The 20940-nt window shown below is 49.4% G+C and overlaps 1 protein-coding gene across 1 annotated transcript in view; it reads left to right on the plus strand.

Annotated features, from left to right (window-relative positions):
* LOC119453853 (uncharacterized) overlaps nt 1-20940 on the plus strand; it is a 210848-nt gene that overhangs the window by 148458 nt on the left and 41450 nt on the right. The window contains exon 7 of the mRNA XM_049666891.1: nt 19395-19490. Within this exon, the coding sequence (XP_049522848.1) occupies nt 19395-19490 (96 nt within the window). The remainder of the gene's footprint in view (nt 1-19394; nt 19491-20940) is intronic.

The following is a 20940-nucleotide window of genomic DNA, read 5'->3' on the forward strand; positions in this document are numbered from 1 at the left end:
CGCAGATGACACGCGAAGTTGCGTAAAATTATCACTTTTGATGACGGTACGTGGGTCAAAGAATGAACATACCGCTTGACATAATGCGATAACGAGCGCCACCACGCCGACAAACGTACGCAGACGAGATGGATCTGGACGAAAACGGTAGCGGCGGCCGCGGCGGCAGCAAAACAAATGTGAACAACTTGGACAGCTAGGCGCGGAAAAAAATTTCCGGCCGCTTTGGCCTTTCCGCCCGCTTGCCGCTTCCCAAGTGTGAACGTAGGCTTAGTCTGCGCGAGAAACGTCTCTTGTTTGCGATTGCGCCCCTACGGAAGGCTGGTAATTACTGTTGTGTTGTTGAATCACAAACCAGCAATTACGGAAGGCTGGTAGTTGCTGTTTCAGTTGTGGAATCCCAAACCAGCGATGTACACACGTAGGGGTTGATGACAGCAGTGAAATTCCAGCGACTCGCAATAGAATGCACGAAACAGACAGCCGACAAGCATGAATTACTGCTGTGCGCAGTACAGCGTAAGTAAACTCTTGTTGCAGGCGCTGACAGTTCTCGTCGGAGTTCACGCGTCCTGAGAAATTGATTATGTGCACTATGTACTGAACAATACCGGAGTTCATTCCTGCATCACTAGTACACCAATCAGTCGAGATTCTGTGAGGTACAAAGCCGCTTCCTGTTTGCACCGGCGTAAGTGAAGCAGAAATGAGTTGCACGCACTACTTAAAATGCGTACACATGCCATATCTATGCTGTGCGGTGAAATATTCTGTACAATTCTGAATCTGTTGACGTAAAGGCAAATGACGGCTGCACGCTCACACACAGCGGAAGATACAGCGGCCCATGCACTTGCCGCAGGAAATGCAACCCTCTCGTATGAGGGAGCAAGGCGACGAAAGCTTCGAAAAAAAAAAAAGCCTTACGCGTTTTTGCGCGTATTTAAGTTTTCTAGCGCAAAGACGCAGCGAACAAGCTATTGCTATGGGAGTAGGTATGGCCTGGTCACACGTGCATTTTCACACGTATAGCCGTCCTTGACTTGTGAAACGCACTTCGCCCCGACGAGGACGACGCCATCTACGCTTAACGGAAATGAACAATTAATGATGTCTTCTCCGATCGCACGGGTCGTCTCAATGATGCGTTTTCGAAGACTGGTCCATTCAGTGGCGCGATGAGAGACCGTTGCTCCAAACGCCCACTGTACCTGTCGTACTTACTGTATTTACTGAGCTTACTTTACTTTTTACTTAATTTCTTCACAAGCACACGCACACGCGAGGGGGGGGGGGGGGAGAGTCCCATGTCTTTGATATACATGTATAGAGTGTGCTTAACCTACCGACATTTATTATCGATCACGTGACCTAGAAAAAAGCAGAAGCCTGCCCCCCTCCCCGGTTGGGCCGGTGAACCCCTCCCGAAAAAAATTTCTGGCTACGCCCCTGAAATTTGTAGAGAGCTATACGGACTAATGATAGTAGCTGTATCAGCTGTATAAACTTGGACATGCAGCAGCACCAGCAACACGCAGAACTGTTGTCGACGCCGTCGGAGTTTTGCCCGCGTTCGCACAAAATGCGTGCGGCGTTGGTGACTATTGCCGGAGCCTCTGATATAAATAGGCACTTGGTGCCGCAGCTAAACGTCGCCTCCCTTCCCTCCCCCCCCCCCCCCCCCGCACGGCCTTTCGTGCGTCAGAAGAAGGCGCGTTTGCTCTACATATATGGTGATTTAAACGAGGAAAGAGACGCCTACTTCTGCAGCCCTTAAGGGAGCACGGCACAGAACGCGCGTTTGTTCTCCGCCGTGCGTTCATTCCCCGTGAAAGCGCGCGTCCCTCGCGCCCATTCACTCGCACATACAGCGTTCGGCGGCGCGCGGCGACTATTTCATCTCCATTGACGTCATACGGAACCTCACGGCGACGGCGACGGCGACGGCGACGCCGACGGCAGAAATCTGCTTTGGAGTGTCCATATAATTGCTATCGCAATAATAAATGCATGGTCTGTCTAAAACTCATTATTAAGAAATTGCTGTAAAACAAAAGATGTTTTATTCCACCCAAAATTCGTGCCATGTAACCTCGGTGACGTCCTACACTTACAGGACTCTGTCACTGAAATATCTCCTCGAGCTAAATCCCTGGGAGTAATGTTTAACGAATTTATGCTTTGGGACTACCACACTGACTACTTACGCACTAAACTTTCGAAGGCTTTAGGCATGCTAAGCAAGTGTATATATTTTCTTCCAGTCCACCAGAACCGTTTAGTTTACACTGCTTTGTTAACATCACATTTGCGTTACTGCCATATCGTATGGGGAAATAGCACTGAGAAAGTCTGTATAAGCTAATCATAATGCAAAAAAATTCTGTCCGAGCGATTTCAAAGCAGCCATATGATGCACACGTAACTGCGTTGTATACTAAACTCAATATTTTGAAATTACACAATTTGTACGATTTTAAGTTACTATCTAGTCTAAAATGTGAAATACGTACGGACACACACTATTTGAGAGCATTATAAAACTCGCAAAAGAGCGCTTCTTTACGCTCATTGAGGCGCACATGTACCAAGATCTCGCACCAACTATGGAATTCAGATGATTCAGTCTAGCGTCCCACAGCTTTTAAATAAATTCCACCTGATGATAGAGAATTTGCGTGTACTTTCGAGAAATTACTTGTATGTGCTTTTTGTATAATGCTTGTTATCATTCGCTTTTTTAGTTCATTTGTTTATAAAATGCAGTAGTTTTCATCTTGCATCTCTTGTTTACCTTATGTTGCAGCTTAAACAGTATTGTTGTTGATGTATTATTTACTTCTCCGAAAGTGTCCGCTATTGTTTAGCAAACTAGTATCGCAGCTGAAACAGTCTTTGTCTACATGTATTACTTCTCCTAAAGTGCCCGCTGCCGGGTACTGGGAGGTGGGGCCAGTCAAGCTACATGATGTAGCTTTTTGCCACTTTCCTAACCACTTCTCATGTGCAATTTTCTTTTGTACTTTGTGTGGTAAAATAAATCAACTTCAACTTCAACTATTTCTAGGAACGCTGTTCCGTACAACAATGCCGCTAATCCACCACGGTGGGTCATCTCGAAGCAAAATAAAACGCTTCCATCAGCTCGCTGGAGATTCTTCATTCTGCCCAGAATCGTGATCGTCCAAAGCAGCGGAGCGCACATACAAAATCTACAGCGCGCAGTCAAATGCGCAATGCCATTGTTTCTTATCGAAAGGTCGTGATCCCTTGCACGATCATAAAGCAGCGGCTAATTTGCCCGATTACAATTTCCCATGCTTGCTACGTTGTGCATTGGCTTTTTCTTTATAGGGAGGCGCATTTCGGTAAGGACGGACTGCCAAAACCCCCGTGTACTATGCATGGGGTGCAAGTGAAAAAAACCACATGTGGTTAGGATAAATTCCAAGCCCCCACGACGACGTGCCTCATAATCTCATTGTGGTTTAGGAACGTATTACCCAAGATTTTACGTTTTATTGACTTGTTGTAAACGTCAGTTAAGTTTTAGCAAGTCGTACAAAAGTACATTTCAAAAATCGGGATATATATATAGAGAGAGGGAAAAAACATTTATTTAGACCATCGAGTTGATCTTGAGGACGAGTGGGTGGTGTCCTCATTCCAGGACTATACTGGCCATGGCTGCTCAACGTACTTGCTGGACGAGAGCTTCTTGTCCCGCCAGGGTATCGCCGGTCAACTGTACCTCCCACCGCTCAAATGACGTGTTAGGCGTCTTTAAATGTTCAGGTCTGCCCCCGCACCCCCACGAGATGTGAAAGAGCGTAGGGCGTGTGTCGCCGCACCAGGGGCAGATGCCGTGATATGTTTGTGGGTATATTTTGCTGTATCTGTGTAGGTTTGGGAATGTGTTTGTTTGGATAAGTCTGAGGGCTATTGCGTCTTCAGTGCTGAGCTTTTTGTGAGGGGGAGGATAAATCCTGCGGTTGAGTCGCTGGATCTCGAGTCGGTCGCAGTAATTTGATGGCAGGGACACAAAGGTAAAGGGTGGGGATTGATCAGACGATTGGTTTTGCCCCGCTCGTTTAATTAGCGCTAGAGCTAAGGCGTTCGCCCTTTCGTTCCAATCCAGTCACGCGTGACCCGGCGTCCACGTGATTTGATGGGATTTTTGCAGCCTCGGGCCTATAATCTTAGCCGCCAGCACCGGTGTTCGTCCGTTGGTAAAGTTGCGGCAGGCCTGTTGCGAGTCGGTAACGACATGAACTTCCCTGCCCACCCTGTCATGTTGCTTTATTACTAGCGCCGCGGCTATGGTCTCAGCCGCTGCTGGGGTCTCTGCCCTGACGGAGGCCGCGAGGGTTAAGGAGTTGTCTCTCCCGTTCACGGCAGCTACCGCGAAGAGGCCCCCAGCAGGGTACGCCGCCACGTCCACGTACGTTACGTTCGGGTCATCCTTGAATTGTCGGCGCTGTCCGTCGACCCGCGCCTTGCGTCGTCCTTCATGTAATTCATGACTCATGTGCTTTGGTATGGGGTTGCCCGTATGGGGTTGGCCAGTGATCGTTGCCCATCGAGGGCACGAAGCTCCGTTGCCGTGCCGGTCCGGTGGAGGATGGCTCTGCTCGCCGCCGTGTTCTGTAGTCTGGCTTTTTGCGAAGGCATAACCGCGTCCGACAGCTCAGCGAAGGTGTTGTGGATCCCGAGAGCCGCTAACTTCTCGTTTGAGGTGGTAACAGGGAGACCCAGGGCCGTTTTGTACGCGCCTCTGATGATGGCATCGACTTGTTCTTGGTCGCGTTTGTTTAGCGAGTCGTAGTGATACGGCATGCTAAACGTTACTCTGCTGATCACCAGAGCCTGGACGAGGTGGAGCGTGTCCTCTTCTCGCATGCCCTTGCGGCTTCTTGTTATTCGCTTGATAATCCGCGAGATCTGGTTGGTGGTGGACCTTAGGGTTTGGATGGTGTGGGTGGCTTTCAAGTTGCTCTGGATCCAAAAACCCAGTATCCTAGTCTTTTTGCTTTCCCTGATCTTGTAGTCCTCGAGATAGAGTTCGATAGGGCCGGGTGACTTGTAGATTCCTCCTCCATGCACCCGGATCACCTCGGACTTCTCGGGCGCACAACGCATCCCGCTCGCTGCCGCAAATCTCTCCACGGCCGTCGCGGCCTCCTGAAGGGTCGCCTCCTTTTGCGCGAGGGAGCCCTTGGTGGCCCAGAGCGTGATGTCGTCTGCGTATAGGGCGTAACCTAGGTCCGGGATCTTCCGCAGCTCTTTGGCCAGCGCTAGCATCGCGATGTTGTAGAGAATCGGGGAGACTATCGCCCCTTGCGGCGTTCCTTTGTTCGGCACGTCGATCGTATCCGATCGAGTCTGGCCTATTCCGATGGTTGCCGTCCGGCCCGTCAGGAACGATTTGACGTAATTAAAGATGCGCTCTCCGCAGCTGATGTTGTTCAGTCCCTTGAGAATGGCCTCGTGAGAGATGTTATCGAAGGCCCCTTTCAGGTCGAGTGCGAGCAGGAGGTGTTCTCCTCCCTTTGGGATGCCCTTGAGAACTTCTTCCCTCAGGATTAGGAAAGCATCTTGCGCAGATAGTCCCGGCCTGAAGCCAAGCATGTTGTGCGGGAAGAGGTCACCGTCCTCTATGTAGTGTTGGAGGCGGGCTCCGATGACCCTCTCGTGCAGCTTGCCGAGGCACGAAGTCAGCGAGATGGGACGTAGGGCGTCGATCGCGGGCTTCTTGCCTGGTTTGGGAATGGTCACGACTTCCGAGTGTTTCCACTCGTTCGGTACGTGGCCCTTGCTCCAGAGTTCCTCGTTTAGGTATTCGGTCAAGTCCAGGATGTGCTTCGGGCTCAGGTTTCTAATCATGGCATTGGTGATTTTGTCGGCCCCGGGAGCAGTGTTGCGCTGTTAGGCTCGTGCCGCGGCATACACCTCTTCCTCCGTGATCGGAGCGTCCAGTTCTGGTCTTGGTTCCCCTTCGTATTTTAGGAGGCAGGGTCGTATGGGGTCGCTACCCAGGTATCTGCTTTTTAGGGTCTCAATCAGATGCTGGTCATTCCCGGGGAATTTGTGAGCGATTTCTTGAAGCGTCCGACTGGTTGTCGATTTGGCCTTGTCGGGCTCGATCAGGCAACGCAGGATGGCCCACGTCTTCACCGTGCTCATGGTACCCTTGAGCGAGGTGCAAAACTGGACCCAATTTTTCTGCGTCAGCTCGGTCGCGTAATCCCTGGCTTCTTCTGTTATATGCGCGATTCGTAGACGGAGTTTCCGGTTTAACCGCTGTCGCTTCCACCGTTTGAGGAGGCCCTCACGGGCTTCCCACAGGTGTAAGAGCCGGCGGTCGACTTCAGGCATCTCGACCGTGCGCTGGATAGTTTTGGTGGTTTGGATGTGGCCGTCTCGGAGGTGCTGCATGCATTCCGCTAAGTCCGTTATACCGCTTTCGGGTGGGGAGTACTGCCTGTATGCCTCCCAGTCCGTGAGCCTAATTTCTCCAATTGTTCTCTTGAGTTTCGGGGTGGACACCGAGATGCTGAGGATGTAGTGATCGCTGCCCAGTGTTTCGCCCAGGTGCGTCCATGAGTATTCCCTTACGTTTTTGACAAATGACAGGTCCGGAAACGTGTCCCGACTAACGCTGTTGCCTACTTATCGATTCGAGGCCCGTTTGGTCAACCGCATCGATGAGCGACCTCCCCTTCTGCGTGTCTTGTTGGTAGCCCCAAGCCGTGTGTCTAGCGTTCATATCTCCCACCACTACCAGCTGGTTGCAGCCAGCGGCTCTCGCGCTGTCGTGAATGATGTTGCGGAAGTCGTCCTTTTGAGGCCTCGGCGGACTGTACAAATTCAAAATGAAAGTGCTACGTCTGCCCCTCTTCTGCGGGAGGACTTCTACTAGCACGTGATTAATATCATGATGTTGATAATGTTGTCCCACGGCCGTCACCGTTTTGTGAACTAAAACCGCAACCTTTGGTGATCCCACGTGTTTAATTACGTATTAACCCCGTAGCTTGATGGGCTGGTTCCCGACCTCTTGAAGGCAGATGACGTCGGGGGGGGGGGGGGTATGGGTGATTTTGGATGAAGAGCAGGAGCGAACTTGCCTTCTTGTTGAAAGAGCGACAATTCCACTGCCAGATCTCGAGGTGTTCGTGGGCGCTGCGTGTGATGTTAGCCATTGCTGACGTTCATGCCGCCGCCGTCGCAGTTGTCGGCGTCGCTGACGTCACCCGTATTGTTTATGCGCCTGTACGCCTTGATGCGTGTGTTGTTGTTTTCGTCGTCAACCCGCTTGCGCGAGCCAAACTCAACCTTGCGTATTCTTCTTTCAAGGTCTTCCTTGCTTAGTGTGTTCTCCTTGACCTTATTGTTTAATTCGCCCATCTTGTAAAGCATCTGTTGCATCGTAGCATAAATGCTTTCGAGGGTGACTACACTTGACTGGCCTGCTGCTGCCGAGACAGCACCGGGGAGCGAGGAGGACCTGGTGGTTCTTGAGTGCGGAGGACTGGAGATGGCGGGCTGGTAGCCTATCGTTCCGCTTTGCGGCCCTGCCTGTGTGTTGTTGTTTGTTTTGCTTAGCATCGCTTCTAAGCGTTGCATGCGTTGATTTAGGTCGTTAACCTGAGCTTTGAGTTTTTTATTTTCTTCCCTGATGCGCGTACATTCTGGGGAGCATTTACTATTGTCACTGGTATTTTGAGCGGAGGAGGTACTAAACTGATTCCGGCTCACCTTGTCGTTGGCTTGTTCCTTCTTGCCCGGATGGTTTTTCTGCTTAGACGTGCATAACGAGGTAGAAGGCGGCCGCTGCCCTTGCTTCTCTCCTGGCTTTGGCCACTCCGAGCAGAATCGCGACCTGGACCTGGACTGGGACTGTGATCGGGACCTGGACCGGGACCTTCACCTAGACTGGGCCCGGCACCTCGAACGGCTCGCCGAGGACGCCGAGCTGAACCACCGCAGGTGGCTTCGCCTTGGCCTTCCTCCATCAGTGTCGTCGTCTTCCGTCCGCCTTCCAGGCTGAGGATGCTTTTTGGTGGTAGTGCTGTTGTTTTTGAGCCTTTGCTTGCACTCGCGAGACCCCGTCGCGTGGGCTTCGCCGCAGACGGCGCACTTAAGCGAGCACTCGCGGTCGTCCGTGGGGTCGTGCGTCCCGCAAGCGAGACATATCTTGATGTTCGGGGTAGGACAAACGTCCGATCGGTGTCCCATGCGCTGGCACACGTAGCAGATTTGTTTTGTGGGTTTGTAGGGGTGGCACTCGGTCTCCCCTCCGTAGTAGTAGACGTATCGTGGAACTACGTGAGAGCTGAACGTGATCACGGCCGTCGTGGTCTTTCCTAGCATGCGGGCTTGCACGATTTCCACGCCTTGGGTCCTCACCCTTAGATGGGTCATAAGCTCCTCGGGCGGGGTATCCGGGTCGATTCCATGAATGACACCCCGGGCCACTCCGTCCGGTGCCGCAACGTAAGAGTTGACTTCGTAAAGGTTGCCGCCCAACACAATCCGCGTGATCTTGCGCGCAATATCCGCGACCTCCTGATCTGGGGTACTAACAATGATTATGTTGGAACCGGGTCTCAAGCGCACGAGAAAATGCGAATCGTCAACTTTTCCTCCGCAGGCGGCCGAGACGACTTTCGAGATTTGGTGGTTCGTGAAGCTCTTCAGCTGAAGGCCTTTCTTGGGTCGGATGATGATTTTGAAGTCGCTACGTGGCAGGGGGGGGGGGGGAGTCGTCGCCTTTTCTTAAAAGAAGGCTTCTTTGATGCCCCAGCGCTTGCAGCTGCGTAGGATGTTGAAGATAACGTGGTGGTTGAGGAGGGTGATACCGGAGAGATCACTCTGCCTGCCACGCGTACTTGCTCGCCTCTGCCGAGCTTCTTCTTCGTTCTTCGCTTGAGGTGTAAAGACCAATTGGAATAAGGACATTCCGATGGCCTCCCTTGCGAAAGGCCCTCGTCCATAATGGCAGAGTCGTCATGGCGATCTTCCGAGATGTCTTGGAAGTCCATGGCTGTGGTTTCTTGCGACGTAGGCCCGGCGGTAGCTTGGACAATAGCACCGGGGGTGGGTGGGGCTGTAATAACAGCACCACCTCCACTCCCTCCGGTAGAAGTAGAAGCGACCGGCTGGGATCCAGCGATGTGCGCCATAGTGAGCGTCGAGAAAGCGTAGCAAGCGAGCGTGCGGTGGCAAAGGCGGCGGAACGCCTCGCCTACCTCCGCGCTGCCACGTACGGCGGCGTCAGGCTTAACACGGCAGGGCCGCCCCGGAGAACTTCAAAGTCCAAAAGCGCAAAATAATATGCAATCACGATCTCCAAACTTCTCATGGGGGTTCCGGATGACTTCACGAAGGCCTTCCGAGACTTCGGTCCTCCGATGTGAATTTCTTACAAGAATAAGGAAAGTAGACAGAGCCCATGCGAAGCACGTCTACTCCGCTCGGCTCTTCTTCTTCTTCCCAAAAATCGGGATAAAAATGTGCATGCTCACTTCAAGCCCTGTGATGTTCCAAGAAAGCCACCTTATCAAACCATGTTGGCAAATCCACAATAATGTCGGTCCAATAATTCCGGCCTTGTTGAACTGCCGTGCTAGTATTGTTTGCTTCATGTGCAAACAGGGCCAGCGTTGGATCTCTATCAGAATGACCCAGCCAGAATTCCTTCCACGCTGTTAATCTTAGGCCATCATTTGACCAGGAACTACATTGGCACAACCCGTATTGGAACCATGTGCACGTTCGTGGGCCAGGGACTGCCGATACGTATCAAACGTTGGTCCGAGCTGACATGCCGCCTGGCGTGTGGCGACCTCGGCTGGGAAAGCGGTTTTCTGAACCAACTACAGCCAGTAACGCTCCGCCTGACTTATTTCTGGTTTCGGCTGGTTTCGGAAAGCGTTGGAAGTAAGCCTCAAAATTCAGGCGGTTACTCTGAGAAGTCTGGAGAATGAGGTGTAGTTTTCAAGGTCCAGCAGTGCTGTCGGTGGATGTATGGCTTGCTGTGAGACTGCGGTTGGGCACGCGAACGCAACTTCGCTCTTCCAAGTCATACACCGTTAGCGTAACGCAAGGGTACAAAGGCCAGTTGCCTTTTGGTTCAGCCTACCACAGAGGTCCAGTCGACCACTTTGTTTCTCGTGTTAAAACCACTGCTGCTACTCCGCGCGTCAAAAGGTCTGCGAGGTGTCTGCGCTCACGCAGTGCCGCCAATTGTAGCCTTGAGTGAAAGTCTGAATCTCACAAACACGGTTTCTTACGAAGGTCTGCAAGCGGTTAGCGCCGCCGATACTCAATGTAACGCCATGAGACCTCGGGCGTTTTCTGGATGTAATGTCATTATCTCGCCGCTGAAAGACGCTCAAGAAGCTCCGAAGGCTTTGAGAAATTGTCTTCAGTAGTGCAAGGCGAGACCTGCTAATAAGGAGTCGGACGGTAAAGCTGCCGTTGGCTAGTGGTTGGCGTACAAACACTGTGACTGCGTACCAATGAAGGCTGGCATCAGCGAACAAATGTTTTGTCGCACCTCCATGATCTTGCGATGTCAGTGAAGCAATGTAGAATGCGAAGGGTAGACAGGACAGACATTGCGATACCCAGTTCTTCCACAAGTCCTGAACATCAGGTGGAAGAGGCTCTTCCCCATCGATGCCCTGCCAAGATGGCCGTTGGAACAGGAGTCGAGCTCTCACATGGAATGGAGCCACGAAGCCCTATGAGTCAAAAACGTCACAGGCCTACCCGGCACACGCAGCAGTCACAGCGCAAGCTGGTGAAGCGGTTCAAGAGTAGCTCCAATTTGGGCACCACGCTTCGCGGCAGTCTGTTCGCCTCGTTTACACGAGAATGATCTGAACTGTCCGCCCGGCGTCGACGGTGAGCTGTGGCTTGTAATTCTCTCTGCACAGCAGTGTGCTGAGCCCGATCAAGTCCTTACAACTGCAACTTATACGTCGGGCACGCTGCGTTTGCAGGCACATTAACTAGATGGCGCCACCATACTGGTGGAGGCTCGGCAGCTCGGGAGCGCGTTGATTGCCCGCCTCGTCTGAATCGCATCTCGTCGTCTGCGCCTGCGCAGGCTGCGTTTGAAGGCACCTTACCTAGATGGCGCCACCATACTGGCGGAGGCTCGGGTCGTCTGCCCCTGTATAGGGCATTTTCCGCTTCCCGATAGCAAACGCTTGCGTGGCTCAGTGGTAGACTATCTCCCACGCAGCGGGCGCGGGCTCGATCCCGGCTGGAAATGGGTACTTTTTCGGCATTTCCAGCGATAGCGGTTACGGCGGCCCTACGCCGGCAGCGGCAGCATCATCGCGAACCGAAACGACTATTGGAATGAGCCCATAACAGCTTACGCTGTAAAACCTGGCGAAGGCTTGTAAAAGGGTTCGCATCGTCGATGGTTGAGTTGAAATGTATGAGAGTACAGCGTGCGCGATGAGGATGATGTCCCAAAGCGGATCAAGCACCTTGGACTTAGAGCTCTGCTCACTAACATTCTCAGGCGAGAGGCCGTCGTTCAAGAACTGGGTGCAGAGCCGGTGGGTGTTTGAGCACCATTTTCTGAGTTCCATTTCTGCATCGGTAATAATGGCATTCGCTTCCCGGTAAATTTCCAACGCCTCCTCTTCAGAAGACGCGCCTATAACTAAGTCGTCCACGTCTTAGAATGACCGTTGCAGGCGGGCTGAAATGTCCGAGTGTGTTGTGTTCCATGTTTCGAGGTGGTGCTGCAGGGTTTCTGACAGCAAGAACGGGCTGCGAAAGGGACCCGGGTCATGCGCCACTCGACCATTGTCGGGACGAGATGATCACATGTCGTTAGTCTGTCGATTCACAGGAAACGCAGAGCAATCGGATACATATCTCTTGCGATCGGATACATATCTGGAGGAAGGCCTTCCGGATGTAAGCGGTGAGAACGAACTTGATCCATCTAAACTGCAGGAGCCGCTGCAGGAGTTCGGGACCGAGCTTGATGCCTTTATAAAGCATGTCGTTTAAAAAACGGTTCGCCGTATTCATGCGATGAGGCGTCGAACACGACGCGGACCTTCCTAGTCACGGCGTCGTATCGTACTATTACATTATGAGGTAGGTAGACGACAGTCTGTCCGAGGGGTCCAGACGGTACTACCCTTTTCGCATGGCCTTACTCAAAGTGCTCGCTGATGTCGGCATCGTATTCCTGCGGAAGTGCTGGGTGATGTTCGAAGTGCTGCCGCTGACGCTTGAGCCTGCCTTCAGCTACGCTCCGGTTCGTAAATGAAGTGAGACCTGGCGTCTTGAACATCAGTGGTACTACGTAGCGTGCTGCGCTCTTTTGTACTGCGCTGCGAAAGTGGATGAGCGCCGGGTGCTTGCTGACGTCGTGACTCTCGTGTCTGTCGGTTATACCAATGGCATCCAACCTTCACATCTCTGATGGGTTTCTAGGTCGGAACTCAGTGCGCCAGAAGTCGGAACAAGACAGGAACAAGGCAGTTGCACGGGCGTTTCGCGGTCAAAGAGGGTGGCAGATGATAGCGTACATTCCGTGAATGACCCAGCCAAATATAGTCTCTACTGCACATAGGTTGTGGGTGAAACGTTCGACGTGTCCGGTCACTAACCTGCAATAATTGAATGAACCGATTACAACGCTTATCGTCGAGCCTTCGAGTTGGTCCTCTTGAGGTTCGCCAGCAAGGGCTACATTGCGGTCAAGCGCCATATTAATAGCGGTGCGTTCTATGTCCATACCCTGTACGGTACAGACTTCTGGCACTTCCATAGCGTCAAGAGCGATGTCAATTGACTCAATGCGGCCACGGAGTGTGACGTTTACTCTTCGGCATTGGTAATGTTGTGATGAGTTGCAGCCGCCCAATGTAAACATGTCTATTTCTTCATTTCCAATACAAGGCAGAGATAGCTGCTGCGAGAAGTCTTTAAAATAAAGGCCCGTTGGCTGCCGATGTTAAACGTATTATCGTGGACAGTCATCGTGAGATGGGTTATTTCAACGCGGTAACGTTGGGGGCCCCGTGTCGCTGAAAATCTGGTGTCGGCATCCGGCGTGGGCGTCCCGTGAGAGAAAAAAATATCCTATTGACCCTTTTCGCGGAGATGTTTGTTCTAGAGAAACGAGATGGCGCTTTCGGCGGCGCGCAGTACGTCTCCTCAGCGAACGCGCACGAATACGAAACCATTACAGCTTCTACCTTGCCTCTACGCGGTGAGGTGTCGGAAATTCAACTGGGTTTGAGCTCACGCGCCGTGATTCAATTATGCTGGATTTAATCATGTGGATTGAAGACATGTGCAGTAGTTTGCTACAGAAATAGTGACTTCCATATTAAGGAGGAGGAGGAAAAAAGAGGAAGGAAAGGCAGGTAGTTCAACCAGACGCACGTCCGGTTTGCTACCCTACATGAGGGAAGCGGTTACAGAAGGAAATAAGAGAGACGGAAGAAGGCACTTTCAGTTTGAATTAAGGAATGTAATGAATATGTGTGGACAAGTTCGCGGACCGCTGCTGCAACGGTCCATACGTGTTTCTAGCACTTCGAGATGTACAGCTTTCCTCGAGGATAAAGAAATTTGCTCATCCGCCAGTATTGTATCGCTAAAGTTCAACGGTAAACTTTAACGGTAAGGGCTTCATCCCCAGTACGTGGGCAAGAGGGAGTACCACTCGTTAAACAATGATAAAGGGAATAGCACCGCTTCCTGTCATAGTGAGTTTCGCGCACAGCATCTACACCGATCTACCCCAACTGGCACGGAAACTTACGCCCACTCTTTGGCCAACGTGTCATGAATAAGTGAATGAGTGCACACTTGAATATATGCGCACTATATACGCTCAGTAAATGATGGTACCACACCGATAGCGCACGAATGGTAGAAGCTGAATGTTTCGTGACGGTCCACACGAGTAAGCGAGTTACTAGCCATAATACGTATTTGCTATAAGGTATTGCAATGTGCAGAACAGCTACGTTTCAAGCCTTGTGCGCAGCAAGAACAAATCTATCGGTACTGAGCACAACCGCGAGCGATTAAGCAGGAAATAACCAGATAGTGACCGCACTGAGGAACTTTAGTGAGTCAGAAACATGACAAGCTGCTGCTTCAAAATATTTGGCCAAATAAAGAACGAAGAGCAAAACGCCCTTATCCTGATTCACTTGATGAGCGAAGAGCTTCAAATACATATTTAGCACGGTTTTTTGAACAAGCACCACATACGCTGCTCGTGCCATCTGGGCATATATTAATCAGATCCGAAAGCGCTTTTGCATGTTCTCTGAATCTGTGGCCAAACCTTCGCGTCATCCACCCAATAACCGTCTACGATATCTCCCGAAACAGAGGTTTGCTAAGCCGCACCGGCGTCATACACATTCATTGTAAACACGGATGTACTTGAGGCAAGCAATGGACGCGTCACCATGTGATCAAACATGGCAGAGCCCACGGGATCACAGGGAAAAGGACCAATATGCCACTAAAGTTGCTCACACTTCTTTTTTACATTCTCTCGAAAGTTATTCCTCGCAATTTTCAAAATGACAGCCCACAAACAAATTTCACGAAACAAAACAGCGACAGCGCATGCCTTTTATCGTAAATTTTCTCAGACTTAAATGTTAAAAGCGCCAAACATAACAGAAGATCAGCCCACGCAAGAGGCCGCGTTTCTACCAGAAAGCTCTCCTTCGTGCATAGCGTTCGCGCCAGCGTTTCGCTGCAAACATTACGGTTACATAAGCTGCACTTGCCGGGAAGCGTGAGAGGCCGTCAGGTATCTTTGAATGCTATCGCGTCCTCCAAATTTTTAAGCATGAAAAGCTTTTAGCTCCCGTTGTCGGCGACGTTCAAGAGACCTTGAGCGAATATCCAGAGCTGTTATCCGGGCACTCAATACGAGAATGGGCGCGAGAATGAAACGAGAAGCTGCGAGAACATCTGGGCACCGTTGCGTGATCAAAACGAGATCACCCGGGCAGCCAGTCAAAACTAAATGAAATACGGTCTCTGGCCCCCAACCCCTTGTACAAGACCGCATTACGCAGGCTAGTTACTGCCCAAACAAGTTAAAAAAATATATTGCTTCAGTGTTCTTCCTAATGTTTGATCACACTATCACTTAAGCAGCAACTTCTTTTACGCTGAACTTTTATTTGTCGTTTCCAATAGCGACGTTCAAAAGGCAGATACAGCGCACCATACACTTGATTGTCATATTTTTTGCGCTGAGACAGTGTTGCCTGTACTCGTCTCAACGCCAGCGGTCCGCGAGTTCCGCGGCGCGAGTTCCGCGGCGCGGGTTTTGTGCCGCCTCTTCCAAAGGGCCATCGTCCGACAAGCAAGACGGCGTGCGGAAGCCAGTATAGGGCCCGTGTCTAGGGGCTCCAGGGCTCCACCCATTGATTGTTTTATTCATCAATAAGGTGGTTGTTCTTCCTGCGCCACCTCCTTCGAGAGATGCCGCCACGATGCATAACCTGACCGGCAGCGTCCGCGGATGGTTGTTTCGCCGAGACGAGACTTTCAACCAGGTTCAGTTCAAAACAGGTTCATTTCGGCTCCGTAAGCTTTTAGGCCTGCGTCGCGGCACCAAGCTGCTTTGTTTGTGGCCATTTCAAGCTTACATCTACTCTCGATTATGGGAGAGCCAGCAATTTTTAATTGAAGCTTTATTAGCCCCGAGAACGACCTACAGGGCGCTGCGAGCGCCGCTCGCGTGACGTCAGGGCACGGACTCGCGCCTGTCGTCTGCTGCCGTTCGGGCGCTGTCCGGGCGCCTGCTGCAGTGTTTCAGTTTGTTTTCTGTCGTTCACTGTGCTTGTATACTTATGACGGTCATCCAAAATACATTTTTACGACTTCTTCATTCGCGCAAAGAGCTTATTTCATAGACGACAATTTATTTCTCAAGGGCAACGCTGCAGTGCGAGCCGAAGGAGCTCAGACCAGCCCTTTGCGTGTTTTTCATGCGCGGATCTAGACTTTGCAGATTGAGGGACTAATAAAAAAGCATAAATAGCACGTGACTAATAAAAGCATAAACGCATAAACATAGCACATAAGAATCCCGTTAGGATAACATACCTGCAGTGGTGCGACGAGCATGTCACTATGTCTGCTACATATGACTGTTACCTTTACCTTGATTTCAACCCAATATTTGCTTATGACGGGTAGCTCATGGTACAGTATCTAATCTAATAACACGAGGACCTGACACTGTAGTTTAGAATCAACCAGCACCGCTTGTTTCTTTAAGTGCTTCTCAAAATTAAGTCGTTCTTCATCGGTTAATTTTAAGTTGCGGTAATTTGAAGTAAAGCTAATTGAGGCTTACAGCTATTTGCATAATACGTGGAGGAATGTACCAATATTTATTCACCGTTCCGTGCTAAACGTTCAACTCACTTGTGCAATTTACTGCTGCTTGTGTTTTCTTTTTTTTTTTTTGAGGAACAGACATCACGAATCTGTTTGGCGAACTTAAACAGGCTGCTCGGCCATATGTTTTTAGTGAAATATGCCTTTTGGACCGTATGGCTACAGCTAGAAAGAAGCCGAAGCCTCATTCATTAGTAGTACGGGGCTTATTGAAGATATCATTATTCCCCTACGGAGGTCAAAAATCCAGTGAAATCATTTGAGGCTTGTAGTGTCTTCTCTATGAGGCGGGTATGTGAGGTTCTCTTTTATGTACTGACGAAGTAAATAGTTCTCAGTTTGTGTAGTTAAACAAACGCAGGATCGAGACATGGTGAGGCAGAAGGTATTTGAATTTTCCTCTTCAGCGCAGCCTAAGCTGCGCTGTATAGCCTCGATTATACCTTAGGCATTGCAATTGGCGCTGAAAGAACTGCTTCATAGTTTCAATTCGAAGTTGTAGTGAACTGATGTGTTTCGCGAATAATGCATGCCTCGCCATAACGACAGTCGGTTGATTTATTTGCGTAAGGGCTGTGTCATGATGTCGATAAAGGGAACTGAGGGTCACTATGAAACATTTTCTAGCTTGCAGTTTATACCCTCTTTATCTTAACCACGAAACTGTTCTTTCAGGTGATTACTGTTATGGTATTCGTGAAGTATATACATACTATACGTGACGCGCCGTCGTCTTAACAGCCATGAGCAATGCATGTTCTGGGTGCCTGTTTCAGAGAACGGTGAATGTATTAGCAAACGTTTTAATGCAAAATGCGTGCCTAACTCTTCCTTTTACGCGTTAATAAATTACCCGTATTTGACTAGAACAACTCACCATATTAATAAGAATCATCATAAAAGATTCGCTGTACGGTTTCCTTCTAACACGCATTTAGAATATTGACATCAAATACCAATACCAAGATTTTTCTTCCTTGTAAAATGCAATGTCTCTCATAGCTAAGCACTAAGGGAACTTTAAGTGTTTTGCGGAGCATCATACACAACTCCGTGTGTTGAAATTGTAGACATTCTTTTTACGCAAAGTTTATGGACAGATACATATACGCATTGCTAAACCAGTAGACCCCTTCAATGGTACATAGCTGGCGATATCCACGCCGCAAATTTTCACGACAAGCGATTTTGAAGACGACACTGCCGTTCAGGTATGACAGTAAAAAGAAGCCGACATATCCTTCAATAAGTACGGCTCGAGCCACCAATACTCCAAGCATGCACGAAGGGAACGAGCGCGCGCATCAGCCGAGCGAGCACCGTCCTGGCCGTGACGTCACTCGTAGAGAGCGCCACTCCAACTTCTCGCCGCTAATAGACTCACAAGTGTCGGCGGCGGTTTGTGGTGGTGGTGGTGTTACACTGCAAAGTGGGTCGATGCTGGCGATGTGAAAAAAGGGTCCAAGCTCAATGGCACATACCCCTATGGGCTAGGGTACCTGTCACGCTCCCTTGAATTAACCGTGTCACACGTGGCACCCAAAGAGACGCATTCACCAGCCATTCCCCTATCGAGAAAATGGGGGCAAGCGAAGCTTGTCGTCCGATTCTAGCGTGAGGGCCTCCGAAGCCCAGGCGAAACGATAGCGAAGAGCTTGCCTCAAGCTTTGCTTACCCCCATTTTCTGGACTGGAGAAGGGCTCTGATTTTTTTTCTAGAGTTGATGCATATTGATACGCGTAATGTAGGGAGATCAGCCATCGCGATTTAGGCAGGCACGTCCTGCTTTTTCCGCCATGCATGGTCACGCTGTCCCACCACTTGCACATCGGCCAGTATTTTATCCCGCTTTGTCCCGTCCGGGCCGTTAGTTGCATCCCCAAATACCTGTTCTTCGGTGCCGAATTGTTTGTTCGCTTTCGCGGCTGTGGTGGCGCCCCAGTCAAAAGACTTGACAGACAGTCAGAAAAGCGCAATACTTCCGGAAGTGAGGCGACAGCACGTATGAATTTGTACTGGTCTGCAACAAGAATCATTTCCTTACCATCAGGCTATCATTGACAATAGTACATTTGATGACAAATGCGTGATTCTGACCATTCACGCGAGGGCAAGAGAACGGTTGGCTTTCCTAAATGTTATCACCCTGCTGCAATGCGCGACCATTTCCGGCTCGTACGTTTTCTCGATGCAGCTATAATAAAATTCTCGATGCGTGGGCTAACGAGCTGTACAAGCGAAAGCGCTTCATGCCATCTTGCTTGTCACGCATGTGGTCTTGGAAGTACATGGTATAATACAGAAACGCAAGTACAAGTTTGCTGGATAGCTTGGAAAAAAGTTTCCGTTCACACCAACATAATTTGGAATAATTGCAGAATCTCATTGCTTTCACCGACGGCTCCTGCCTCCGTCCATCCATCCACGCCGTCCCGCTTTGGCGTCTGAAGAATTCGGTTGCATATTAAAATGCGCGACCCAAATTTTCAGTTCATCGCGTGACTTGGATTGTCATAACGTTTAGGTGACCACACGTAAGCAGTGTATATTGGTTCGATCACGGCTGCAAGAACTCACATGGTGACAATGTAAGTGGTGCTACGCGGGTCGTGTTGGTAAATAAACCTATTTTTTAGCTTAAAATCAAGCACGACAGCATGAGTTTCAAAGACACTCATACCGTTTCTCAAACGACGCCAAGAACTTATGTACTCTGCACGCTCAACTTTCACAATATATTCTTCATATTTCACAGTTGACATGACACAGTGAGCTTCGAGATTTATGTGGGCACTTGCGCCGAAGTTCCCAATGCTTTTTTTTTTTTTCAATGATGGCGCTTGACCGTAACTTGTCAGTATTGGCATGCTCTGTTTAGCCATCAGTATTTGCACGATTAACAAAGACAGAGTTTCTCTCTTTTTGGGCAAATACAATACTCGTGAATTTTTTTCTTTCAGGTAACGGCTCCATAGACAGGGACTTCACTGAATATTATACCATTGTCGGTGCTGATGATTCATGCTTTGTTATGCGTTCAGAAACACCAAGTAAACGTAAGACAACTCATTTTTGATTCCCTTTCGTAATAAAAAAGATGGTAAAGAATTGCTACACACGAACTAATCAGTAACAATATTAAAAAGAGTAAGCAGTACAATATCAATAACCAGTACCAATATTAAAAAGAGTAAGCAGTACAATATCAATAACCAGTAACAGTATTAGTACCTGTAAAAACTAAAATATCAGTCATCAGTAACAGTAATCAGTACAAAAAGAATGTCAACCAAGTGTTGACACTCAAGAAGACAAGGTCGACGTACTCGTACATGGTGCTTTAAAAAATTCGATCAACAAATGCTCATTATATGTCTCCATCCTATCTCCTTTTTTACATTAATTATTCACTCATTTCGTATCTTATACATATTGTAAGTTAAGCGCACTTACGTTAATCGTTTATATTTGGTTGACCCTTTCTTCTTGGGCAAGACAGGCCGATCACAGAGATTGTGCAGTCTATGGTGCAATGTGGTTAATTTTCAACAATAGTAGTGCTAATTATGCCCCCGCCATTAATTTTACCGACTCTGCGCCTAGTTCTAGCTTCTTGTGGGCGCCGCCAAAGCCCCATTCATGACAGTACTCTGGCGCGAGCCCTGCTTAGTTCAAGCGAACTAGCTTGAATTTCCAAACTGTACCCTGCGGCACCATTGGCTCAACTTGTCTGTATCTACCATGGTGCAACTTTTACATGGGTATCCTGGTTTCTGAATAATTTTTGTCTAAATTTGGCACTAAATACGCCGGTACCCAATTTTGAAATACTCTCTGCGACTTATTCTCGCTTCTGGCCTCGTTGAAACGAACACTTTGAGACCCTTTGCGACTCACTACGACGCTTTGAAAGCGCGAAAGTGCTGTGTTTTTTCTGGAAGTGGTAACAGGATAGCTCGGTCATAAACACATCAAACCCACTTGATATCAGCTAAGCAGACCTTGTCTTTAAAGGAACACTACAGAGAAACCGGAAGTTGAGCTTAAATGGTAGATTATCCTTTCACGATCACAGCCATACCATTCTTACTGCAAACAGATGTTTAATAAGCGAGAAAATAGCGAAAAACTGAAGGATAGGTACTGACGCTCTTTCGAATTTTCCGCACTACATGTTGGTGACGTCGGAGATTACAAATGCAGGCCGCTCGCGATTGGTCGAGAGCGATTTATTGCTGTTAATAAAACGCGAAATGAAATACACCTTTAACGTACATAAACAGCATTTGCCAACTTTTTAAACAGTTTCAACCCAGGAAGTACAAGTTTAGCACAAAATTAAATAAATAAGAAAAAAATGACATGGCGATACATCCGGTCGTGATAGTTTCGTAGTTTCGTTTTTAGTCAATGCATCGTCGCGCGCGCCTCTTCCGCTCTACGGTGTTTTTTTGCGTGTTGCGTGGCTCGAAAAACGTTGACTTCGCGGGAAACAGCCAGAAAATG

The sequence above is a fragment of the Dermacentor silvarum genome, chromosome 5 (genome assembly GCF_013339745.2).
Source record: "Dermacentor silvarum isolate Dsil-2018 chromosome 5, BIME_Dsil_1.4, whole genome shotgun sequence".
In the NCBI taxonomy this organism is placed as follows: Eukaryota; Metazoa; Arthropoda; class Arachnida; order Ixodida; family Ixodidae; genus Dermacentor; species Dermacentor silvarum.